This window comes from Odocoileus virginianus, chromosome 4 (genome assembly GCF_023699985.2).
Source record: "Odocoileus virginianus isolate 20LAN1187 ecotype Illinois chromosome 4, Ovbor_1.2, whole genome shotgun sequence".
Taxonomy (NCBI): Eukaryota; Metazoa; Chordata; class Mammalia; order Artiodactyla; family Cervidae; genus Odocoileus; species Odocoileus virginianus.
In genome coordinates, this window is record NC_069677.1 from 72,577,709 (window position 1) to 72,603,400 (window position 25,692).

General features: G+C 51.7%; 1 protein-coding gene across 1 annotated transcript in view; it reads right to left on the reverse strand.

The window, feature by feature from the left end:
* Positions 1-22,057, reverse strand: part of EPHB1 (EPH receptor B1) — a 454,706-nt gene extending 432,649 nt beyond the window's left edge. The window contains exon 1 of the mRNA XM_070466704.1: positions 21,628-22,057. Coding sequence (XP_070322805.1) covers positions 21,628-21,685 — 58 coding nt within the window. The 5' untranslated portion in view covers positions 21,686-22,057. The remainder of the gene's footprint in view (positions 1-21,627) is intronic.
* Between the last annotated feature and the right edge of the window lie 3,635 nt (positions 22,058-25,692).

Genomic DNA, 25,692 nt, shown 5'->3' on the forward strand with positions numbered 1-25,692 from the left:
ACTGGACATGTATCATCTGACTCCCTACTGAAGCTCCTACAAGGGGGTCTTATTCATTCCCATTTTACAGAGGAGCTGACTGTCCAAGGCTTTCTGGGACAGAGCATCTCACGAGCAGCAGCTCCAATTCCTACACAATAACTCTGCTCAGAGGGCAGGAGGTTGGACCCCATCAGCCCCAAATGAAGACAGGGACCCAGTCTTTGAGACCACCCAGCACACACCACTGCACCCCCCTCTGGGCAGGAATCCTGTCTACTGGCCCCCTGTGCAGAGCACCGAGGCACAGACAGGAGGACCCAGCCCCAGCCCTCAATGTCCAGGAAAAAGAGGGACACACACCCAAGCGAAAACCCCAATTTACCATGGAGATGGTAAGGCAGAGGTGTGTTTCTGCCTCCCCACCCTGCATTCACCTTGTTCAGTTAGGAGCTCACCTCTGCCACCTCTCCTGTTTGGTACCCCACATACAGACCCATTTCTGTCCTGCTCAGACAGCCCCCTCTGTGCCAGTGCTGGCCCCTAAGTATCCTTTGGTGTCTGAATTTTCCCTAAAACACAGTCGTGTGAGAGGAGAGGCCAGATGGGTGGAAGACTCCCGGGGGACCATATTACTGTCCCCAGTCGCAAGGACCCACCACGGTCAGGTCACACATCAGAAGCCAAGGCATCCCCCACACCTTCTGCTATCGCCTGTCAGGATCTTAGGGCACAAGGGACTTCTGATCTCATGACTCCAGAGTTGAACACAAGTTTCACACCTACGGAGTGACGTTCAAAGAAAAGTAAAATCTACCACAATGGTCTTGGAATCATCCAGAAATGTGAGTTGGTCACCTGGGGGTGCATCCTGTGCCTGGTTATGCCTTTCCTTTCCACATCCTTCCTCCCCATGTGGCGTTTGGCACAGCCAGGGGCACAGACAGCCCCAGAAGCTCAGGTGAGCCAGGACTGGGGCAGAGAGGGACACTTGAGGGACACCTGTTTGAGGAGTAGATGGGTGGGAGCTCAGATGTGGGACCTTGAGAGGTATCTGTGAACCAGGCTAGATGTGAAGGCAAGCCCCCGCCTGTCACGCTGCCCTCCCATCCTGTGCTAGGTGGTGGGGTCTTAGACGTGGTCCCCACTATAGGGATGACCGCTTGGCCCACAGAATCAGTTGCACCCACTGTTACAGTAGAGGTGGCTTGCATCTCCAGAGTGCGGGCCAGTTCTGGCAAGAGCATCTCATGAGCAGCGGCTCCAATTCCTACTCAATAGCTTCTTACTGGAGACCTCAGAGGGCAGGAGGGTGGGCCCCATCAACCCCATTAGATGGGCTAAGGTGACTGTCCAAGGTCACGGCAGCCAGTCCTCTGCCTCCAGTACCACACCTCTGCTGTGGAATCACACCTTCAGTGTGAGGCCAAGGAGGGGCCCTGTGTGGATCCTCCACCAAGACGGGGAAACGAGTGCCACCCAGTACCACTAGAGCCCACCACACACCTCCACCTCCAGCATTCTTCCCAGCTGAGCCAAGAGTCACACTGGCTATAAGTCCAGGAGGAGAGCATCAAGGCGTCCAGCCTTTGAGGGATGAGAGTACTGTGCAAACTCCAGAGCGGCTGGATGGACATTCCACCCCGAGGACAGCAAGTGCGGAAGCACGCTCTCCAGCATCCCCAGGGGCCTCAGAGAGAGAGGCAGACTGAGGCCCTCAAACTTCATTTTAAAACTTTTTTATTTCCAGAAACAGGCAGCCAGCCCACAGGCCAGAGTTTGAAGATTTGACTTTCTTTAAATTGCATTAAAATATTTATCTTGGTTCCTGAGCTTTTGGTGCTCCCTTGAATTTTGCATGCCTCAGTTCTTTAGCCCCAGTACTGTGCTTCCCTTCCCCGACAAACATGAACCCTGGTCTAGCAGGAAGAAATCCCGGAGACAGGATGGGCAAGGCAACAGGGAGCCACAGGCTCCCTCCTAACTCTGCTGGGGCTGCGGCCTCTTCACCCTGATGGGCTCACTGGGGTTAGTGACACCAGAGGCCCTGCGGCTGTGATTCCATTTAGTCGTGACATAAGCTACTTAACCTCACCCCAGCACACACACCCGTGTAGCAACTTTCCAGAGACAATGGGAGCCAACAGGACAGGACCACACAGCTGAAATCTAAGGTCCAGACAAGGTCTTAGTCGGCAGGGTAAAGACTCAGGGATCAGCTTCCTGGAGGAGGTGGCCTGGAGGTCTGCACTAGACAAAAAGAGATATTCCAAAGAAGTGACAAGACTAACAGCTAAGCAGGTCACCTCATTTATCTTTCACCACAATCTGAAGAGGTAAGTGGTGTCATCCCCACTTACCAGATGAGCACATGGAGGTAAGCAGCCCAGGGTCAGAGATGGAATTCCAATTCAGGCTTGTCTGACTACAGAATTCTCCTAAAGTGCTCCAGAAAACAAAACAAAATAATTCCATCTGTTAAGGAAGCAATTTGGGGGAAAACCTGAGAGACAAGAAATCAAGGACCAGCTGCAGAAGGTACGGTGGCTCCAGCACTTACCTGTTTCTAAATTGTGCTGAGTCTCAATTCCCAACCTCCCCTACCCCTCAAAAAACATGTGCTGATAAATAAACATGGTAAAATACTCAACAATTGCTGAAACTGGGTGGTCAGCTATGGATGTTCACTGCACTATGATTTTTCTTTACTTTCAGAAATATTCATAATAAATTGGGAAAAAATAAAATGTCCACAGGTCAAAACTGATATATGACCCCATCAAAAAAGTCCCTGGCATGAAAATAGCTGAATTAAAAATAGCTACATCAGACAGCTGCAGCAACCCTCTCGTGGTGTTGTGAGAATATAAATTGGTTCAGCCTTTTTGGAGGGTAACTTGCAACATCCATCAAACTTTTAAGCAAGACACATTCTATAAAAACTTTTTATTTTCAAATAATAGCAATTACCCAAGAAAGTACCATGAACAGATCCCCGTGTGGCCTGACCCTGAGATACCAATTTTGAATGTTTTGCGACATTTGTTTTTTATTCTCTCTACACATGTATTTTAGAGTATGAAAATATAATCTATTCCATATATGCTTTTGCATTACGTATACATTTATTATAGGACATACACACACTCGTTTGCTTGTTTTCTTCCCAAGCCGTCTGAGAACAAGGTGCATATTAAAGAGAAAAAGGATATTCTCTTACTTGGCCACAATGTGCACATGTATGCTAAGTCGCTCAGTTGTGTCCAACCCTTTGCAGCCCTATGGACCATAGCCTGCCAGGCTCCTCTATCCATGGGATTCACCAGGCAAGAATTAGAATACTGGTGTGGGTTGCCATGCCCTCCTCCAGGGGATTGTCCTGCTCCAGAGACTGAACCCATGACTCCTACAGCTCCTGCATCACAGGTAGGTTCTTTACTGCTAAGCCACTGGGGAAGCCCACCTGACCACAATACAGTTGCTAAATTTGGAAATTTTAACATTGTGGCAATATTTTTATCTAATGAGACCCTTCCCCTTAATTTGAGGAGTTCATTGTCAACTGTCCAATTTACAACAATTTCTTTGCCAGGGTGTAGTAAAGGATCATGTGTTATATTTACTTGTCATGTCTCTTTGGTCTTCAGCAATCTGGAGAAATTCCTTTTTTTAAAAATGCTCAAAAAAGTATTTGTTAAATTGTTTAAAGAGGCTACTTCCCTGATGCAAGAGTCTTAAAGCCTCAGGCTCGAGTTGAGGCAGATCTGAATTCAGTCCTTTTGAGGCAGGGCCTGAGATTCTGCATTTCCAATAAGCTCCCAGGTAAGGCCCACACTCTGGCTCACATACCACATGCTGAGTATGAGATCAGAGAAGACAGCTATGAGAACTGCTCCAGATCATTGCAAAAAGCATCCTGGATTCCCCGAGATAAAGCCATGTTGGCAGTGTCAGCTAGGCCCTGGGATTCAGGATGTAGCATAGATGGGAAGCCCTTCCCCACAGGAACATCTCTTGGGCTTTCTGGAGCCAGGAAAGCCAAGACAGAGGGGCACAAGTCACAGAAATGGGCTTCTCTGAGGTTCTCCAGCCCAGATGATTTTGGCCCAGGGAAGGGCAAGCCTGGCTAGAAGGGAGTCCTATATATAAATCTCTGCTTCTTCTACAAGCACAAACCCTCTATTTCCTTCAAGGGTCTCCCTCCTTCAGGAAGCAATCCTGGTTACCCTGGCCACTCCATCTCTCCGTCCTCTGACCTCCAACAGCACCAGTCACGTGGCTGAGCCGCTGAGCACTCACTTGGCCGTACTGCTGTTCCATGCACTTGCCTTTCCTTTCCCCATGCTATGCCTCCACCTCTGCCACTTCTCCCATGACATGCACCACACCACTCTCTATCTCCACATGTTCAAGGCACAGTTTACCCCTAAGCTTCCTGTAACACAGGTCCTGTCAATGGTGGCTCCTTGTCTGAACCATCTTTGGCCTCTCCATCCAGCCCCAGGCGTGTCAGTCTTGTCTTCACAATTAGATCTGGGTTCCTATGCTTCTGGTGCTTTGGGCTTGATGAGTCTGGTTTTATGTCCCGGTGGCACCAGCATCAGCCTCTCCCTGAGTGCCCCTGAGCAGTGTGATAGGGACACAGTCCATCAACCATCATCCATCCATCATTTACCAAGTGTCTCCCTTGTGCCAGGTCCTGGGCTGGATTCTGGGGGACCCTCAGAGACCCTCACCCTGCCCAGAGTCAGAAATGATTCAGTGTCAGTTGCATCCTTGCTCATGGGCATAAGAGGTGCTTGTGAGATGTGACACGGGGCCCAGCCGTGCCTATCAATTCTTGATGACACTGCGGCAGGCCTCTACATCCTTGTCATGTGTCACCGCCCCCATGATTACTGTGATCACTGATCATCATCATGCAAATAACAGCAAACGTGGCTGAAGTGCCTACATCATCCCCGGTGTTGAGAAACCTGAGGAATCCTGCGTCTGTCATCTACAGTTCAGAAATGAGCCAAAGTCATGACCTATGGCTTGAATGCAGCACAAACCAGTGGATCTGGGAAGCCTTTCAAGAGCCGGACCAGGAGAGAGGTGATGGACCGCCTGGGTGCCCTATTGCTGGGCCCAGCCTGAGACCAGGTATCCTGAGCAGCACCACGCCAGCCTTCAGAGGATAGCCTGTGATAAAGAATCACACCTTTCTCCTTAGGAAGGAAACTCCAAAAGATGCCTGTAATAAGACCACCCTGGAGAAGCAGGATTCTTGGGGGTCTCTGCCTGATTTCTGCCGCCACCACCACAGAAGCCCAGGTCCTTCTACAATGCTGGGCAGGGGCAGGGCATGGACTCTCCCTTCAAACCCAGGAGTATGGCAGAGACAGGCTTGGCACTTACAGACGACATAGGAGAAATAAGCCCAGGGCGACACAATCCTGGATCACCTGGACTGTGGTTTCCTGCAGAGACTCACACATTCTCACGGCAGGAACACTTTCCAAGGTTCTGGTTCTGATCTAGGAATGCACTTCTTCCCTGATAACTGACAGCCATCCTTGTCGAGAAGGTCATGGCCCCCTGCCCCACCTCCAGGAATAAGACCCAGCAGGTACCAACCTTATCTGCATACCACAGCAACCTCAGTGGACAGGTGAGAGTGGGGGAGAAGCTCCCCTGGAACCTCCAATCCACCATACACATGGGAAGGGACCCAAAACAGAAAACCCAATCACACACATACACAGACACACACACACAAAAAACAGACTAAAGGCCTGAACATCATTTCAACCAAGAGTATGTATGAATGACCAAGAAGCATGTGACAAGCACAACATTAATAAAGAATGCAAATGAAAACCATAGGATGCTATCATATATTCCCCACAATGGTTAAAATTAAAATGATTGACAATAACAACTGCTGGTGAGGAACTCTCACACATAGCTGATGGAATGCAGAACATTTGAAAAACACATTTGGCAGTATCTTACAAAGATAAATTCATACTTATCATATCATCCAGCAATTCCATGCTCAAGTATCTACACAAGAGAAACAAAAACCTATTTTTCATTTTGTGTCTTCACAAAGACACACAATCCTTGGTCCAGAGGACCTCCTGGACCAGTAGCTTTATTCATAAAAGCCAAAAACTAGAAACTAGAAGAAAATAGAGATCAACCACTAAATGCATACACCAGGTATATACATAAACCAAATATATACACACACATACACACACACATATGTATATGTCTATGGGGTCACAGAGAATCGGATACGACCGAGTGACTAGGCACAGCACATAAATATATATTCATTCAATGGAACACTACTCAGCAATAAAAAGGGAGGAACCACAGGAGTGCCACCACAGGGATGAATCTGAAATGCAAGCACTGAAAGAAGCCAGACAGGAAAAGGAAACATATTCTGTTGTCTCCATTTGTATGAACGTCTAGAAAAGGCAGAACTGTAAAGGCAGAAATCAGATCAGTGCTTGCCAAAGGCCACGGAGATGGGAACAGAGGCAGGGGATGGCAGCAAGCGCACAGCAGGGTGATGAAAATGCTCTATATCATGTCTGTATGGGGGCTACGTGCCCACATTCATTAGTCAAGTCTCATGGCATCATACACTCAAACTTGGTGAATGTTACCATGTGGAAATCATATCTCAAGAAAGCTTATTTATCTAAAACATGGACCCAAACTCAAGAAACCATTTTCAAATCTGGAGAACTCAGGATTGACATTCACTAAGCATGGGCTGGCACAGCCATGCTTGTTAAAATACTGAAAGCCTTCCACACTTACTGGTAAATCACCACTGCTTGAGGTTTCCAGTTACCCTTCTGTTCCCAGGCCTTCACTGGGAACACCCCAGGACCTGACAACTCAAGGTGACACCAGACAGCAGAGGATCTCCTAGACCAGCTAAGGTGGACACCACTTTGACTGGCCAGCGCCACTCCTGCTAAAACTTACGTGGAAAAACAAAAGATGTCAAGCTGTGCTCTAACTCAGCAGAAGGCTGGCTAATTTCCTGCCAGGCTTATTTTGTTTAGGTCGTGCTTTCCGAACAAGGGTGCCAAGTGATTCTTGGGGAAAGGTGCAGAATGAAAAATCTTAGATATTACAATCATTGGTGGCCCCTCAAAGGGCTTCAGTGTGTAAAGAGATGGAGAGTCTCTCCAGGTATGAATATTTCACAGGGTGTGGTACTGGGTGGTCAGGAAAAATTATCTACAAAGGCTCCTGGGGAGTGAGGGGTGGGAGGACAATGAGAATAAGGGTGAGAAACACTGGTTCAGGTGCAGAACAGAGACTGCCGTGACACCCCAGAGGCAGCCCCAGTGCTTGCATGGAACCCCCATCTGATGGTTTCCCCTGCGCAACGGGTGCCCATCCTTGGCACAGTGAGGCGGCGTCCTGAGCCGGAGGATACGTCCCATCACCGCAAAGCCAGTCACTCATTCTCCATCCTCTGAAAGGCTTTAAACCAACACAACTCAGCAAACTCTCCTAGAACCCTGGCCACCAGCACCCAGCCGAGCCCATTAGGATGGCTTCAACCATGACCACACACAAAGCTCTACAGGGAGCCAAGCACAAATCCAAGGATTCCCACCCCTTTCCTCTGGACAGATTTGCTTCTGGAGCCCCTAATGGCAGAACTGCATGCAGCACTTGGGGCGATTTCTGTGGCATGAAATGATGAAGACCACCTGCAGGTGAGCAGAAATTAAGCGCAGTCTCTGAGTCCTGCTTCGTCAGGCTCAGCTGAGCCCCAGACTCCCTGAACAAGGCTGGCTTGTGCACTTAGACGTCATGACAATACTATAATTGTTCCTTCAGTCTTTTCCGGATATTTAATAACAACGTGAAGTGGGAGTCGCAAAGGTCAGCCCTGCTGTAGAACGAGCTTTGTTCTCATTGTCCTTTTCTGAATAGCATCTTCCATTTGCCAGCTGTTCCGTGCCAGTGAGCCCTGGTGGTGGAGGCCTGGTGCTGCTAAACAGTAGCACCACTGGCTGGCGCGGAATATTCTGATTTGCTAACCGGTCCCTGGGCCACAGTCTATCCACGTTATCTGTATAAATACACACACAAGCGCATGCACGCACAGACATACCCACACACATGCACACGGGGCTACCCCTCACTCGTCCAGTGCGACCCACAGCTACAAGCCCAAGAATGGAAAGAATGCCGACCACCAAGATCAGAGAAACGAGGTGATGTATACATGTGGCAAATTCATTTGGGCAATTACTCTTTCTGGTTAGGTGAGAAATAAAAAGCTCCTAGGATTTCAGAAGAGTCATATATCTATGTTTTGGTTTTTTATATTTCTTTTTTTATTCTTTCTTTCAGTTTATTCCTAAAGCTCACAATAGTTGGCAAATGGGAGTCACTCTTACAGTCTGTGACAGCAATGCCCCGAGCTCCCGTCCTACCTCGGCATGTCCAGATTCCTGTCCCATCCTGTCATTTCACCTCTCTGAGCCTCAGCAGCCAGGTCTACAAAATGCAACAAACCCACTGCCTGTCTGAAGACAGGACACTCATCCAATGTTGAGATCTGTGGACTCTCTTCCCGAAGACCTACATCAGAGGGCAGTTTTCAGGAACGTATAGACTATTGGGAGCCTTTCAAGAACCAGGGTCTTCTTAGAGGTCTGCGTGTCAGACAGGGTAAGGAGAACTGCACTGTAATTCAGAACCCATGTAATGTTGTCAGTGATTGTGTCTTGCATCTGGGCAGGACTCCGTTTGGGAACTCAGGTACCATAAAAGAGGGCGATGGAGCCCTGGCAGCCTGTGTCAGACAGCAGCTTTGTACCTAATCCAGAGGGCATGATAGTTGCTAAGGAACCATTCAGATGCAAATGAACTGGCAAATACTTAGCAGCAAGATATCAGAAAAGGGTGGGGAGGGGATGCTTTGAACAAGTTAGTCAGGTGAGTGAAAGGAAAATTACTTTCTTCTGATTGGAAAAAGAAAACCACGGGTTTTCGTGCGGAGCGGCAGCACTGGTATACTTTGTTGAAAAAGAAAAAAACCAAACTGTTCTTGTTCTGCTTGGCTGGGAGTAGAGGAAAGTTAGAGCGAAGAGCAGGGAACGTGGAAGGACAAATGGAGCCTTTCTCTGGTGAACTCTAAGCGGATTTCAGATGCGTCGCTCCCAAAAGAGAAAAAGACATCTAAGGTGTGACGAAGGAAGTCTACGAAGGACACTGAAGACCTGCCATCTTTATACAAGTCTCAAAACCTAGACAAAAAGTCACAGAAAACTGACTAAATATGCTACTGACACAAAATGGAAATTTCTGGTGAAACTAAGCCTTGATTGGGAGTGCGGGAAAGTAAGGGGAGATGAGCCATCTTACCAGGTACCTATGAGTTCGCATTTCTTTCCTTCTTGCTCTGCACTGAGCATTCAATTTAAATGTAATGGTTAGTTTAAGATGTTGTGGCATCTATGTTGGAACCCAGAGATACAGTGAGAAGCATGGCTCCTCACTCATCATTTTTTTCATCTTGTCCCCAAAAGGAGCCCTCCTTTTTCAGAGTCTAACTGAGATGCTCTAGTCTTAAACTCAGTTTACCTTCAGTCAAATACGCCTGCTGTCCGCCTGTTCATCACTTTGAGTTTGATCTTAATGCTCAGGGACATAGAAAACATCCTCAGCCAGAAAGAAGCTGTTGGCCCATCCATCTCCAGGTTGCCCTTCCTGGGTTCTCACTTTTCTATCACCTAGAGTTTTCCCAGCTTCTCCCACAACTTCACCCAGCACCATCTCAGCTACAGCTGCCTCCTTCTGCCCCCAAAGTCTGTGTTCTTTCCTTTCCTGCACACCAGCTCTCTTACGTTCCAGTGATGCAAGAAGGTTGAATGGCTATGGAAGACGGCTGCCCTGTCCAACACCCATTCCCACTACTTCCAGTAACAGCACCCTGACATTTCTGGGGGGAGCCAGCCCTCCCCATCTCTGGCCTGGTGGCTCAGGTGGGTCTGGGCTACCCCTCTCCCCCCAGCTCTGGGGATGGGTAGTCATGCGCACCACAGCTGGCCAACGAGTGCATTTCAACATGCTGGTGACAGAGCCTGGTTCATGGAGAGGCTTAGGACCCAAGGGGAGCCAAGGAGGCAAAACTTCCAGGGCTTCTGCTAGAGCCACTGGGAGTGAGAATTCATCACTCTGCCAGAATTTCCAGAGGACATGAGTGTGAGCTGCCAGTAGCCATGTGAGTATCTAGTGGGAGAGCTGGTGGAGAATGAAGTCAAGGTAAATGGCTGAGCTGATTATTCTCCATAGCCCCTCCGGGCCCATTCTCCAGCTTGTTTTGCACTCTTCTGAGACCCAGGAGACTGACTTCCATGGATCAGGCCACCTTGTCCTCTGCCTTCTTGTTGGGTTCACCCAACAGGAGGTTCTGGTAGGCGATGAGAAAGTGGAGGGGAAAGAGTTCCAGGACTCCATCGCCCCTCCGCCCGCATGCACTCCTGTGTCTCGGACTACAGCTCCTGCCCCAGGGCCCTCTCCCAGTACAGCCCTGACCAGGTCCTGATGGCACCTCCCATTGCCGTTTCTGGCCTTAGGGAGCTATCGCTTCCCACTACCGCCAGATCCTGGGTACACCCAATCCTGTTTGGTTCCCTTGCTGGGCTGTGCTTAGTTGCCGATTTTCGTTGTTGACCCCATGGGCCATAGCCCACCAGGCTCCTCTGTCCAAAGGGATTCCAAGAATACTGGAGTGGGTTGCCATGCCCTCATCCAGGGAATCTTCCCAACCCAGGGATCGAACCAAGGTCTCCTGCATTGCAGGCGGATTCTTTACCATCTGAGCCTCCAGGGAAGCAAAATACTGGAGTGGGCAGCCTATCCCTTCTCCAGGGGATCTTCCCGACCCAGGAATCGAGTCAGGGTCTCCTGCATGGCAGGTGGCTTCTTCACCAGCTGAGATAGCAGGGGAAGCCCATTTAATTCCCTTAACCCTGTTCACACCTCTGGAAAAGAGTCTCTTCACTGAACTCTCAACTAACCCTTTGAGAATACCATCTGTGTTCTGCCCAGAACTTGGCTGACACAAACACAAAGCCAAGGAATGAATAAAGGGAGACTGAGCCCTAAGACAGTCTTGGTGCCCCAGATACAGTCACAACTCAAGTCCCAAAATATCCAAGAAAACAAAGGCCAGTAATCACTCCTTAACCTTTGCTCTCCTCCAGTTTAAGCTGTACATCCATCTCTACAATCGAAGATATGGCTAACAAAACAGGCAAAGCCCTTCACGAGAGCCCTAGGGTCCACCAGCATGAGAAAGGAGACAGGAATGATGATCAGTTTTGCTTTCTCATCCTAACCCACTCCCATCTCTGCCTGACAAACGTCTACCTGTCCCCCAAGGAGGACGTGTCTCTATCTGTCTCTTATGCACACAATCCTGCCTCAGATCCTTCCCACTGGAAGTACGATCCTCTCCTTTGGTTTCTCTTAGCAGCTGATGTGTAACTGTTATACCACAGCTAGCTAGCAGACTCCATCACACCTCCTGCGACAGCCTGTAGTCTGCACAGCTTTGTCTCCCCCACCAATGTGTTAATCAGGGAGCTCCTGGAAAGAAAGGCTGTGTCTTCTTGAACTTCATGTTTTCCGCTTCAAGTACATTTCTCATGTAGATGCTCAGTAAATGTGCTCTGTATCAGCATTTATGAAGCTGGCGGCTCCCAAGCCAAGCTGTCAGTTCTGTCCTGCAGCTCCCAATCCCCACTTGCCTCTTGTAGAATTTGGGCTCTCACCTCTGGGAGCAGCTCAGCCCTCCTTGGACACTCTGGGATGGGGCTGTATCATCCCTCAAGGCAGCCTATCCCAGTTTGGTTCAGCCTGGCTGGAAAGAATTGCATAATCAAGCCAAAACCCATCTCCCATGCAGAGTAAAGTCTAGCCTGCTTGGCAAGACCATCCTTCATGTATTCACAAAGAGAGGGCTTCCCTCCCCTCCCCTCTCCTCTCATTCTCAGTTGCCCAAGCCTGCATCCATCACATCACCCTGTTTATTCCCTTCATAGTACTTTCCTGAAATTATGTTCTACATTATTTTTCTTCTTAATGACCATCTGTCCCACCACTAGGATGCCCCCAAGGGCTGTGTTCCCCTTCATTACTCCCTGTTTTGTGCATACTGCCTGGCACATAGTAGGAAGCTGACAAATATTTGCTAGAAGTTGAATGACTGAGATATTATTTCTCCCCATCCCTAACTTCCCTCAAGTTCTCTCTAGTTTTCTCTACACTATTTTTCCTTCACTACTTCTCCTAGGATATTTTGGCTATCAATGGCAACATAACAGACCAATCCAAAACCCAGTCATTTTAAACATGACAAGATCTATTTTGTTCAAAAATCTATAATTTGGACAGGGCTCAATGAGGAAAGCCTGTCTCTTCCCACTCAGAATCAGCAGGGATGACTGGAAAGATGGGGGCTGCAACCATCTGAACACTCCCCTGCTCAGATATCTGGCATGTTATGCTGGCAGTGGGCTGGAATATGTGCTAGGGCTGTGGCTAGAACATCTACAAGTGATCTCTCCAAGTTGCTTGGGCTTCCTCACAATATGGTGGCTGAGTCACAAGAGCAAGCATCCCTCAGGTAAAAAGAGCCAAAGAAAAGCTGCAGTATCTTCTCTGAACTCACCTCCAAAGTCATGCAGGATCACTTCTGCCATAGTCTATTCATTAGAGTCAGAAGGTCAACCCATATTTAAAAAGGAGAAGAATTAGGTTTCACATTTTGATGAAAAGAGTAGAAAAATTTGCAGACATTTTAAACTCCCACAAAGGACATGATTTCAGGTTTTTGTGTGTGTGTGTTCTGCTGATTTTCATTTCTTTGTATTCATTAATATGACACATATTTACTGCTGCTACCTATGTGCCATATGTGGTCATACCATGACAGTTAAGCCAGAGCCCCACCCTGCAGGGGCTCACAGAGCTATGGGGTACCCAGACAAATCAACACATAGTTACGGACCAGTGTGAACTGGGCTCCCACTGAGGGAAGCAGAGATAGGTGTGGTGGGAACCAGCCAGCTACCTCATCCAGCCCAGGGCTGGGATGAAGGCTTCCCAGAGGAGGCGAATTGTGGCAAATTCAAAAGAATAAATTAAAGTTATCCAAGAAAAGATCAGTGGCAAACACAACACAGACACACCAAGCAGGTACAGACTCAGAGGTGCACAGCAGCAGAAGGCTCAGTCAGGCCTCTGCACATATGGGGGGAAAGAAATGGGGGATGCCCAGGCTGTGTGTGCCTGTGTGGTGGGTGTGCACCTGTGCCGGCATGCAGCAGGGAAGATGGGGCAGCAGGACATGATGCTAGCGGGAAAAGGTGGGGAAAGGAGGACCCAGATTGTAAAAGGTCTCACATCATGAAGGTGCTGGAAGAGACTCACGCATGTCCCAGCCAGGATAAACCCAAACAGCATGGTATGTGGTCTGACACCCAAAGCATGGTCTGACAGCGCCCAACGTGGGCCCCTGGGTGCCTGCCCGCAACTCAGTGAATGTCCTGACACTAACACCCTCTTCCTTGCCCTGAAGCTTACAGCCTGTCCCCTCACCCCCAGTTCATCCAGACCACTTGGATGCACTGCCGAAGGGCTGAGAGCATCCCTGGATGGTCTCCCCTCCAGCCCCTCCTGGAGAGGTTCCTCCCTTCATTCTCACTCTTCCAAGCTCACCACCCAGCTCAAGCCTCAGCATCAATGAGAAAGCCAAGGGCAAAGGTCCCACCTTGATGTGCTGGAAAAATAGCAAGAGGAAAACAACAGAACAATTAACCGCAGGGCCCAGCTGCCTCTCGCAGATAAGGCATTCTCTCTGTCACCCCTGTCGATGAAGCTGCCTGCTATTATTCCCAGTCCTTCTGCTCAGCCCTGTCCACAGGCACGGCCCTGGGGGGACTGAGCACTGTCCAATGAGACTAGGACGCTCAGGCGTTTCTCTCCCCCCTCCTCCTACACATCCATCTACGCTCACACCTGATGCTAAACCCCTGTGTCCTCCCCTGATGTGAGTCTTTACCTGTCCAGATGGGCAGGAGCGGCCAGAGCTCCGGCAGTAACATGGCCCCAAGCAGGGTGGGGTGCACAGGGCAGAAATCGGGGTGGCTCCCAAAGGAGAACCTGGGCAGCTGGCCCTCCATCTAGAAGGCAGGCCTGTGGTGGGAGCTCCAGGAGGCCCACAGCAACCCAGCCCCCACACACACCCCCACCCCCACAGCCCGGCACAGATGCCAAGCAGCCACCATCTAAGCAGCACATCAAAGATGTGAGCCAGACGGATACGCGGCAAAGAGAAAACCACTCATGACCACAGCAGGGGTCTGACTGGTGGGAGAACATGGAAAAGGCCATGTACAAACAGGAAAATGCAAATGGAGAGGGGAAACGGTTTTCCTCTAGCTGGAGCACAGGTCAGCAGGTCCAGAGAGCAAGAGGGAAGCCTGGCCACAGGGACCAGGATACTCTCTGGTACTTTGGACAGCACCTGGCAAGACAGTGAGTAAACAGCTGGTGCTTAATAAGTGCTCCCTGCTTCCATTCATGAGTAAGCAACGTTCAGTGGAAAAGGCACTGAACTAGGAGGCAGTGGCCTGAAGAGCTGTCCAACTTCAATTTGCTAAAACTTCAGTTTGAATCTTAGTTTTTGTGTCTGTAACTTGAGGAAGCCTTAGCTTCCTCACCTGTAAAACGGGTCAACAGATGCTTGGATATTAAGAGTATAGGATCAATCAGCACATGATAAATGGAAAAACAAAAGCTTAGTCCAGTCCTGGCTCTAGTGCTTTCAGGCTGTAGGATTTCTAGAAAGTCTCTTCACATCCCTGAAATCTGCCTCCAGTCCCACTCCCAATATGCCAGGGTCCTGGGAACAAGCCTTGCGGGCTCCCATGTGCGGCAGCGGCCCCTGGATCAGTCCCAGGGACCTCAGACACTAGTGCTAGGCTAGGCCTGGGGCTCCCTGCTCCCTCACTTGCCCCTTCCCTCCTGGCCACCTGCCTCTGCCCATTTCTCTGCTCATTATCACCTCCATGGGGTGGGGGGGATAGAGAAGCAGGGCAAGGAGGTTAAATTCCAATCAGTCATTTTGTCACTTTGCTGCTAGGAAGCAGGTGGAGCGAGAGGAGAGACTAGGGCCTCAGGTGCAACCTGCAGGCAGAAATGAGCCCTGGTAAATCTCGGGAAATTTCCTATATGTTTCCACGTTGGCCCAGCTCTGCTACCAAGAACTCTGGGAAACTTCAGCAGCTGCTAATCGTGTTGTCTGTGGGTGATGGAGTTTCCCTGCCCTGGAGGAACACCTCTGCTGGGGAGGGAGTGAGAGGCCTTTTTCACCACCTCTTCAATGTCTCTAGTAGCTGAGCATCCTCAAGACTCCATTTTGGGGGTCGTTACGATATAGCGAAGGGCCCCAGATTTTCAGCTCTGAGGCTGAGTAACACTCCAAGCTGCCTGGGGACCCAGAGAGTGAGTGAGTAAGACACTCTTCCCAGGCTGTGGAAATGACGCCTTCTCTTTCACAAAGCTAGTGGCAAATGTAAAGCCAAATTTCACTGAGAGGCACCTGGCAGATGATGCTCTGTGGGACCAATGGAGACTGCGGTCCCCGTGCTGGACCAGGCCAACAGGAAGTCCCAGGAGCAAAGTCTCCTCATGGAGGCACCAGGCTAAGGCCCTTCCTGATGTCAAAAGCTCACCTCACTCATCTGTGAGCTGCTCCTGCAGAACCCCCGCCAGTCTATGAGGATCCACACCCCACCCACAACTAGTCATGCCCCAGACTTCATATTACCTACTACTGTTATCCCAAACCTCCTAATTCTATCACTGCTTCTACCCTGGGGTTTGCCCCCACCCTAAGCCCTTGCTATCCTCTCCATCCTGATGGCCCTTCCTCTAATCTTTCAACAATGAAAAAACTGGGACACAGAGAGGGAGCGAGTGAACTAGACATCCAGTTGCTTCTTGTGTCTTAGGTCAGATGGAAAGCAGGTTTCCATTAGCAAAGAAGAACCGAGTCCACCATCCTCCAGGCCCCCCAGCACAGCATGTTCCCATCTCTCTGACCCCCAGAAGAGTCATCAACAAAAGTTAGTGAGGTAACTCAGTTGTCAGGTGTTTGATGGAGCAGGTGGCCTTGACCTGGTCACTGAACACCCCCCTCTGAGCACAAACACACACCTGGGGGCCCTGATTTATCGCTGCAATTTAAATGGAATCTACAGAAGGGACTGAGAAATTTCTCAGCAAAATTGTACTTTGAAATATGGACTCTCTCCCAGGGTGTTACTTTATTATTACAGTCACTTCCTCAGAAGGACAGGCATCCAATGCTCTGTTTCTGCACCACCTTTGGAGACATGGAAATCTAACAGAAATATTCAGGTTGCTTTAGTGGCTAATGCAGAAGAGGGAGACATAAAGGGAGCTCTTCCAAGGAATGCGGACTCCTAGAATCCAGGTGTAGGGATGTGTTCTAGAAGACTAGGGGAGGGGATGAGACAGCTAAGGGTCCAGTGTGCTCCCTCCACTGCCCCCAAGATGCCTAGGGAGCCCAGGCCCATCTCCTGTGGGGCCCTTGTCTGCAATCGTTTCTTCCTTGGGAAAGCTGGCCAGGGCAAGAGGAGGAACAGAGACGCTCCCAGTCCTGCTACTAAATTCCATACCAGAAGCCATGCCACGGTGCAGGTCCCCAGCTCTGCATCTACACGTGTGCAGGGTGGGGTAGGTGGATCGTGGGAAAAGTGGGGCAGGAAACCTGCTTCAGCTGAAGTGTCGAGACCGTCTGAACATTTCACTCATCTCTTCTCCTGTGACCATGGAAATATGGAGTCCCTAGTAATCAACAGAGTACCCAATGGCCAGTGGCTGAATCAGCATTAGAATTTTTCCCATCCATGAATTCAGGCAGATCTGAACCTTTCTTCTTGCAAAGTTCACAAAAGTGGTGAAGTAGGTGGAGTGGTTAAGAACACTGACTGCCTGGGTTCAAACACAAGCCTCTTACCAGTTTTGTGACCTTATCAAATTATTGAACCACCCTGTACCTCAGTCTTCTCATCTGAGAAATGGGAGAGGAAGGTTGATAATAATACCAATCCACCAGGGTTGTCTAAAAAATAAGCAAATTAATTTATATAAAGTACCTAGAATAACACCAAGCATTAAGTGTGAGCTATTGTCAGCAGTTTTCAAATATACCAGTGCCAGGCTGTCTGCATCTGCATCACTGGGGGCCTTTATAATCTATAAAAATGAAGATGCCCAGGCTGTTCAGCAAGGGCAAAGTGGAGCAAGACCTTCCCAGGATTTGTGACTGCAGCTATGTTAGAGTGATTCCCCTGGGCAGAGTTTCCAGGAATAAGGATCTTCAGCAGGATCTTTTGGGAGGCCAGAATACAGTCTTTCAGAATCCATCCAGACCTGCTGAACTTTGGCAGAAAGAGCTCAAGAGTCTACAGCAAATTGCCCAGGTGGCATGAAGCTGCCTAAAGCCAAAAACCCTGCCTGAAATGACATTCCCCTCTGTGGCTTCCAAAACTGCCTCCGCCCTTTGTCCACGCTGGAAACCCTACATTCAAAACCATAGGGTTTCTAAGAACTCTTGAGGATTAACTAAGATGACTGTTTTAGTTTAATAATGTGAATGTATCTTTGACTTTAACAGCACCTTTATTTTTAAACTAGTTCAGGGATAACATCATAATGTGTGTGTTACCTGTCTGACTTCCTAGGCTGGAAAGGGTGAGCATCACCAGCCACTGGCAGCTTTGCTCTGCCAAACCAGAAGGTTCGGGACTGGCCAGGGCTGGGCCCGACCCCTGCAGCTGTCTACACTGCCAAGAGTCTTCTCGAGAAATAGCCCAGGGCTGCGTTACCCTATCTCACCAGCATTCCACTCAATGGCTTCGGGTGGCCCTCCACAATCACTGAGTAACGGCAACCATTTTACAATACACAGAAAATAAAGTCAGCTAACGGATAGAATTCTCTCAAATTTACTTTTCTCTCCAGATATATTTTTTTTAAAACTTCGGTGCCTTCTACCGCTTGCAGGCTCAGGATACCCAAACCGGAGGCACACATAACAAAGAAACACTAATCGAAAACGCAGAAACAATCAATTGCTGCCTGATCTGGTGGCCTGTTGTAGGTATCCAGACTGAGGTTGAGGCTTTTTGCCACCAACCTGTGATAGACTTAACTGTGGATGATGAAATTAGGGCCCTTGCATTTCCAGGTGCGGTGTGTGTGTTCATCCATTAGCAATTCCTTCGGAGAATCCACTATTTGCTAAGTCCTGAGAAATCTACCACCAAATCAAACACGTGCACACTCAAGGGTGGCAAGTCCAGGATTTCCCTCTGGGCCACATCAAAGAGCAGTTCTCCTGGGAGTGCTTTGGCCAGGCAGTGTGGCAGCGAGAGGCCACCTGCATTTGTTATGGTCATTCATGGACACTGGTGCTGAGGCTAGGAGGATGCTACAGGCTGGCAGTTATTTCAGAGCACTGCCTCCCAGCAGGGCCACCACGCTTAGCTCAGGAATACTCTACTCCGAGGGAGAAGTGTCTGCTTCCAGCCCGACACCACAGAAGCCCAGGTCTCCAGACTCCACCATGAAGGGCATGGGCCAAAGGGCAGCTCAGAGAATGCAGCCTGCAGACACCAGCAGCCCATCGACAAGCGCTCAGATCCAATGTGAAAAGACATGAGCTTCAAGAGGCAGCTGTTTTTCTGGAGACAGAGAAAAGAGGCCTGGTTCTCCGTGGTCCAGGGTTTGTCAGCATCCCTGCCACCCCTCCCCCCCAAGCCTGCCTGCTCCTCTCTGAAAGCCTTTGCCCCAGGCCATCTCTCTCGGAGTAGAGCCAGGGGCTAGATGGAAGTGGGAGGAAAGGGCGGAGAGCAGGGGCGGTGTCCGTCAGCGTGGGCCTACCCCTCTCTGCAGGGTAGCCAGCTCCCTCTTCCTTCCATTGAGGCAGAGGCTCTCACAGGACACCGCCTGCTTCTGGCTAAGTGTCCCCACCTGGCCCATGGTTTCTGCTAACGCTTTGGTCCGGCCCTGGCCTGTGCTGAGGACCTGCCTGGTCTTGGAGCCGCTTGCCCTGGGCGACAAGGCCCCACTGAAATTCCACCAGAGACCCAGGAAAGACGACAGGCAGACACAGAAGTGGCCAAACCCGCCAGGAGGGGCGCCCCCTGGCCACGGCAGTTTGAGAGGGATCTGCGATCTGCGTAGGCAGCTCATTGATCCACTTTTCTGATAATTATTCCTCACTCATCACAAACGAATGACGCTGCCCCCAGCCCAGCCAGGCAGGCGGGAAGGCACCTCCGCGTGTGCAGAGGAGAAAATGAGTTTGCCTGTGCTCACCCGGGAGAGGCAGGAGTGAATGGTGTGTACTATCTCTGTGCGCTGAGCAGGAGGCCGGGGCTGCTTTAATATTCTGCTGAATGTGGCGTTTCTTTTAACCCTTACTGGAGAGACGTTCAGTCCAGAAAGCCAGGCTCTTCTGGCTAGGCTAAAGGTAAAGTTTCTGGGCTGCGCATGGAGAAAGGCTACAGGCCCGACTCTGGGTCTCTCCAGAAGCCACGGGTCACCGGACGGGTACAGGGGGCTGGGTACCGGCACCACAGCACCCTCCTTGGGGCAGCTCCAGTCCAGCAGACAGCTCAAGAGAGGGTCTAGGGCGGCACCAGCGCGCCGCCAGACGCCTGGGGACTTCCCATACATTTGCTCCCCAATTTCACTCGAATGCAAAATTGCAAGTGCCCTCCTTCAACGTGGAAACCCAACCCTGAGGCCAGGTTCCTAAAGTGGGCACCTATCAGCTCTCCGAGACCGAGCCGCTGACCCTTCAGCGGACGGCAAGAGAGGCGGGCAGGATGCGCCGCCCCAGCGCTAGAAAGTCCAGTGTGCCCTCGACCATTGCAAATGCCCGCTCTCCCAGGTCGTCCTGACCGCTTTGGAAGTGTGCCTCGCCCACCCGGCCCTAATTCAACCGCTCCCGCGCTTGTCCCTCAAGAAGCCAAACCAGAGCAGCCCGTGCGCGGGGCGTCTACCGCGCCCCACAACGCTCTAGTCCCTGCACGACCCCAAAAGCAACCCACGAGCACAAAGACCAAGCAGCCGGAAAGGGCAGCGGCACGCGCAGGGCAGACAAAAAAACCACCTTCAGAAAAGCAAGAGCGAGCTTTCGAGGCGTTAATCGCCGCACCCCCGCGCCGCCACCAGAACGAACGCGGGATATGGTGGTCTTCACCACCAGGCCGGGGAATCCTAGCCCCGCCCGGGGCCAAAAGGCCCCAGTTTGGCTCGGAGAAGGGCAGCGCTTTCCGGAGGGGTCGGGGCGCTGAACCACGAGGCTGTGGGGCGGATGGACGGTTTCGCTGGGCAACCAGTAGCAGTAGGACAAGGACCCGGGCAGCCCAGAGGAGCGAGCTCCCAGCTCGGAAGGCAGCGCCGGCTCTGGGGGCCACGCGCGAAGTCCTTCGAAGGAGTTTCACCCGCGCCGGACACGGGGACTGCGAGCGGGGCTGAGGTGCGCATTTCCCCCAGAGTTGCTTTCATCCCGGCACTAAACTCCGCTCCGGCCGGGCTGTGTTTCCGGAGGGGGGTGCGACCGCCGCTCAGCTGCGAGGGATGGGGCGGGAGAAGAGGGCGGGTGGCGGGAGGCGGGAGTGGGGCAGGGATTTCCCACAGGGATTCGCGGGCGCCGCCGATCGCGGAGCTCCCTGCTGCGCCAGGCGCGGTGCCCGCCGAGCGCGCTTTCCCCGCCGCGGCGGCGGCGGAGGCACAGTCAAGGCTGAAGTAGCGGTTGAGAGCAATGCTGCGCTTAGGCTACCTTCCCCAGCCAAAGGGTAGACCGGACGAGTTTCGGCAGGACCAATCACCCACCCCACCCCACCCTCGTTTCCAGGTGCAAGAGGCGACAAAGGTGTCCACTTATCCCCGACTGACTCGGGAAGAATGCACCCCGCAGGATCCCGGACCACTAAGCTGTCCCCCGAGAGTCGGGCCATCTAACTCAGCCCCTCTCATTCGGCAGCCACTTGCAGGGTACCAGGGCAGAGCTTCTCCGGTCCCCGCGCGCAGCGCCAGCATGCCGAGCCGAGTCCCGGAGCCTGCGGACCCGGAGCAGGGGAAAAGGAGGGGTGGCCCGCGGCCGCCTAAGGGCGTCAGTACCCGGGATAGGAAGGGAGCGGACAGACGCCCGCACTCCAGCGGCCGGACGGCCAGAGGCGCCCCTTCTTCCCCAACGCCCAGTTGCGCCGGAGCTAAGGAGCCTGCACCGCAATGCAGCGGGCTCCGTGCTCTCCGAGGCTGCGTGAGACCAGGGCTGCTAGGGAGCGCCGAAGCGCGGGAGCCAGGGGGCTCCGCGAACCAGCTGCGGGCGCCGAGAGCCAGCCGGGGGCGCGCGGGTGGGTGCCGCCCCAGCCCCGCGCTCAGTCGTGGCCGACGCTCTCCCACAACCTGGCCCTCGGGTCTCGGGATGAGGGAGACGCGTAGCAGCAAGAGAAACCCCGGGGATACAGCTGCCAACTTGCTCCGCGGAGGCTACGTTACCTTCCATTGCGGCCACTGCGGATGCCAGGAGGAGCAGCAGCAGGAAATCCAGGGCCATCGCCGGCCGGCGGCCCCCAGGCCGAACCCGAGCCGAGGCGGCCGCGCGGGGAGGGCGCCGCGTCCCGGGGCGCCGCTGCGCTCCCCGCCGGTGGCTTCTCCGTATCCTTTCGCGCTCGGGCCGGGACCGGACTTCCCGGAGCGCGGCGTGGGCGTGGGCGGGAGTGTGCGCGCGTGGGGCGGTGCGGGCGCGCGTGGTTGTGGGTGTGCATGTGTGTGTGTGTGTTTATGGGAGAGGTGGGTGTGTGCGTGCCTGTGTGTAAGAGAGAGAGGGCGAGGGAGTGCGAGCCGGGTAGAGCGCGCGAGTGCGTGTGCGTCCTGGTGTCACATTGCGAGCTACATCCGAGCCTACGAGAGGACGGAGCCGGCCAGACTGACGGGGGAGGGAGCGGGATCCCCCACCATCAGCTCTCTCCCCACCCCTAACACCTCCTGTCCAATCAAGGAATCAAACCTGCAAAATTCCCCCATCCAATCAGGCGCGAGCACCTCCTTACACTGGCATTGTTAGTTTAAGAAAAACTTTTGCTTGCAAGGCTGTGCGGGAGGGCTCGGAAGGCGCTAGGAGGGGTCGGGGCTCCCCCTGGTGGTGCTCTCGGAGAACCGCAGCAGCCGGCCCTGGCTCTCCACGCCCTGATCTAGGGGGCCAAGGGAAGAAACGCACTCAGGCCCTTCCCCTTACAGCCCACCAAGTTTAGATGAGTTTTAAATAATCAAATTTTTCTTCTTTCATCTTCTCAGCAAGACTGCGCTGACTACCCTATTTTGTGCAACCTCGATGGCACATCTTCACCTAACATGGTTTTATACTTAGCCTGCTTATTGTGGGTCTCTCCTTACTGGAGTGGGGTCTTCGTTCTTGGGATTCGTGTGTGGGCTTTGTTCACTGCAGAATGGCCAGGGCCTAGAACAGTGCCTGGCCCGTCGAAGGTTATGGCGTGCATCTGCTGACTGAATGAATGAGGTTCAGAGAATCTGAGGGCATCAGCCCCGTGTGCAGAGCAAGGTATATGCTTCCTATCCAGCTCCCTGCTGCTCTCCTTCCCCGCAAGAAGTCCCTGACTTCCTTTGGTGTGTCCTTCCACATGTGTTCTGTGAACACCCACTGAGGACCCCAATCCCAGAAAACAGGTCAGGTGGGAATGAGCAGTGGTCACATAACCCCCTAGAGGGGGGTAATGCAACAGGGACAGTGGAGAGCTCTGCAAGGTAGTGGGCAGGGAAAGGCACCGTACTGTGGGGGAAGAATTAGAAGGACTGCAGGGGGACAGGGCATTGGAGACAGGAGTGGTTCTCCCTAGCCCAGCTTCCCCAGCTCTGCTTTCTTTAGCCGGATGGTTTAAGATCAAGGACCTGCCTTGAGGCTGTAACGCTATGCTGGAGAAGTGTCCTCACTGTCCCACCCCCTCCCCAAGCCTGATGATGCTCTCCTTCTTCAGGATCAGGGACGACCTGTTAGGTCACCCCTCCCCCCAGCAGCCACCTCTTTCCCACCAAGCCTTTCCCAGATTTGTCAATGACTTGACAGTGGGCAAATGTGCTAGCCTCTTTCATGCTCCCTGTTCTGCTCTTACCGCGTTGCCAAATCAGGTTCCCACCCTGAAATGTTTAGTCTCTCCTCTGCCCCCACTCAGTCCTAGCCAGACTCCTATCTCCATTCTGACATTGTTTTGCTTCCCCTCTCTGACTCAGGCTACCTCCCTCTCCACTGCCCTCCATCCCAGCTGCCTCGGCATCGGCCTTCACTCCCTCCTCCTCCTCAGCACCATGACAGCTGCCCTCTGCCCCATCACGCTGCACCAAGTACATCCCAACATCTCTGAAGCCATCATCCCAGGAAGAACGTGCTCCCATTACCCATAGTCCTCCTAAGGCCTCAGCACTCCTGACATTAGGGACCAGTTCTCCAGGAGCTCTTGCCTCGGTTTCCATGGTGCACACTTTCCTCCTACCTGTCTTAGCACTTCTTACTGTTCCCTTTTCAGTTGTCAGAGAGGTTCCCCTGACCAGGCTCCATCCTTGGAACCTCTGCTTGCTGAGTTCCTCAGAAGCTTCACCTGCTTTTCTGCCTCCAGCCCTCCCCCTGTGGATGAACAGATAAATGAGTCTCAGGCTCTTTTCTGTCCTTTGTTACATCAGTCTTAGGAGAGACATATCAGGCAGAGTCCCCTCTGCCACAGCTTGCTCCCTTGCCCCAAGCCCATGAACCTGTCCTAGTGCCAGCCCAATGCCTTGGCCACCCAGCTTCCAACCCCTCCCTTCCCCAATCCTGCTGCTGCCAAACCAGTCCTCCTCCAGCCAAGCTTGATCTTATCTCTTCTCAGTACAGAAACCTAATGGCTCCTCATTGTCTGCTAAAGAAAGACTGACCACTTTGGGCTGGCATCCAGACTCCTCCACAAGCTCCCTGCAACCTGCCGTCTCAGCCCAGACTCCACCAGCCTCCCTGTGGGCTGGGCTGTTCAACCAGCTTGATCCCCTAAACACAGCCCAGGCTTTCCTTCCCTTGCACCTGGCTAGCATGCACTCACCCACTTATTCCAGGGAAATGTATTGGGTAATGACTATTAGCCAGGCAGACCTGCTCAAGGCTATAGGGACGCAGACACAGGAGAGCTTATGGAGTAGTGGAAAAGGATGACTATAAAGAGGAAAGAGATGTCAGGTAACAGGAAGAACTGGAGAGTCAGCAAGGTACCAGCTAAAGGGTGATGGTGGGTAGTGAGAACAGGTGTTTATTGAGCAGCTGCTGCATACAGGCATTGCATCAGATGTTTTTGTGCAAACTGAAAGGAAATAAATTTCCTGCCTTCAACTTCCTCCCAAAGCCCACCTTTCTCAGGAAGCCTTAGTGTCGCTTAACTGTCTCTCTCACTCACAATCTTGTGCTACATCTCCCTGTGTGGGTACAGAGTGGCTCTTCCAGACCTGGATGAAGGCACTATCCAACAGCAAACCTCCCTTCTGGGAGGAGCCTGGGACATCACAAGTACAGGAATGCCAAGAACTATGCCAGGCACTCTGAACCTGTGCCAGGATCACAGGGATCACCAACCTAATATCTTCTGGCCCCTATGGCTCACCGTGAGGATTTTAAGTCGGTAGGGATAGGGCCACAGATGTTTTTTACAGTCCACACCCTGATGGATTCTACTGCTCAGAGAGGCTTGGGGGCCACTGTCTAGGAGTTTCAAGCTGTGTTCTGAGGATCTCTCAGGGGACACGCAGGTAGGGAAGTACAGATGCAGTCAGAGGAGGGGGCTTCAGACCTCACCTCTGTTCAGACAGACTTTTGTTTTACTGAGCATCTATATCAGGGTTTTGTTTAAAGGAAGGGTTCTATGATAAGAAGAGAAGGAGGCAATTGGATTGAGCTGGGGATGGGCACATCAGCTCACAAGGGTCTGAGGGAATGACACTGATGACTTTTAGAACACGCTGGTGGCTCAAGTAAAAACAGCTTCAGTTTAGGGCTTTTGCTAATTTCCCTAATAGCCCAGGGGATTGACTTTTCCTGAGCAAGTTAAATATTAATTTAGCCGTTCAGCAGATTGATCTCTCTCGCAACACGTTATGCTCTGTAAATATCCCTGAAAGCACCATTGGTTGGTATTCCAAGCCTGGGTGCCCATTTCCCCCAAAGCATCTCCTAGGCTGGTTTTTTTTTTTTTTTTTCCTGATGTCAAATGCTCACTTGTTTTCTTGATTAATCACCCCTCTATTTGATATCACTAAATCACTCCTTCAAAGTGACAGATGTTTGCCTGTAAGCCAGCAGCTGAGCACTCTCAGGCACCCAAGGGTGACTTGACCCTTTTGCTAAGACTCAGAGGCCCTTCTGGTTGGAAGGTTTGGGGGCAGCTAACTAGGACACCCCCACCTCTAAATAGTTTTGTGTCTAAAAGATTGAAAAGCATTTCTAGTGAAAGCAACTACCCAACTTCCCTTCTGTACATTATGAAGCTACTCCACTAGAAAGTTCTTGCTCACCTCCAACCTGTATCCCTT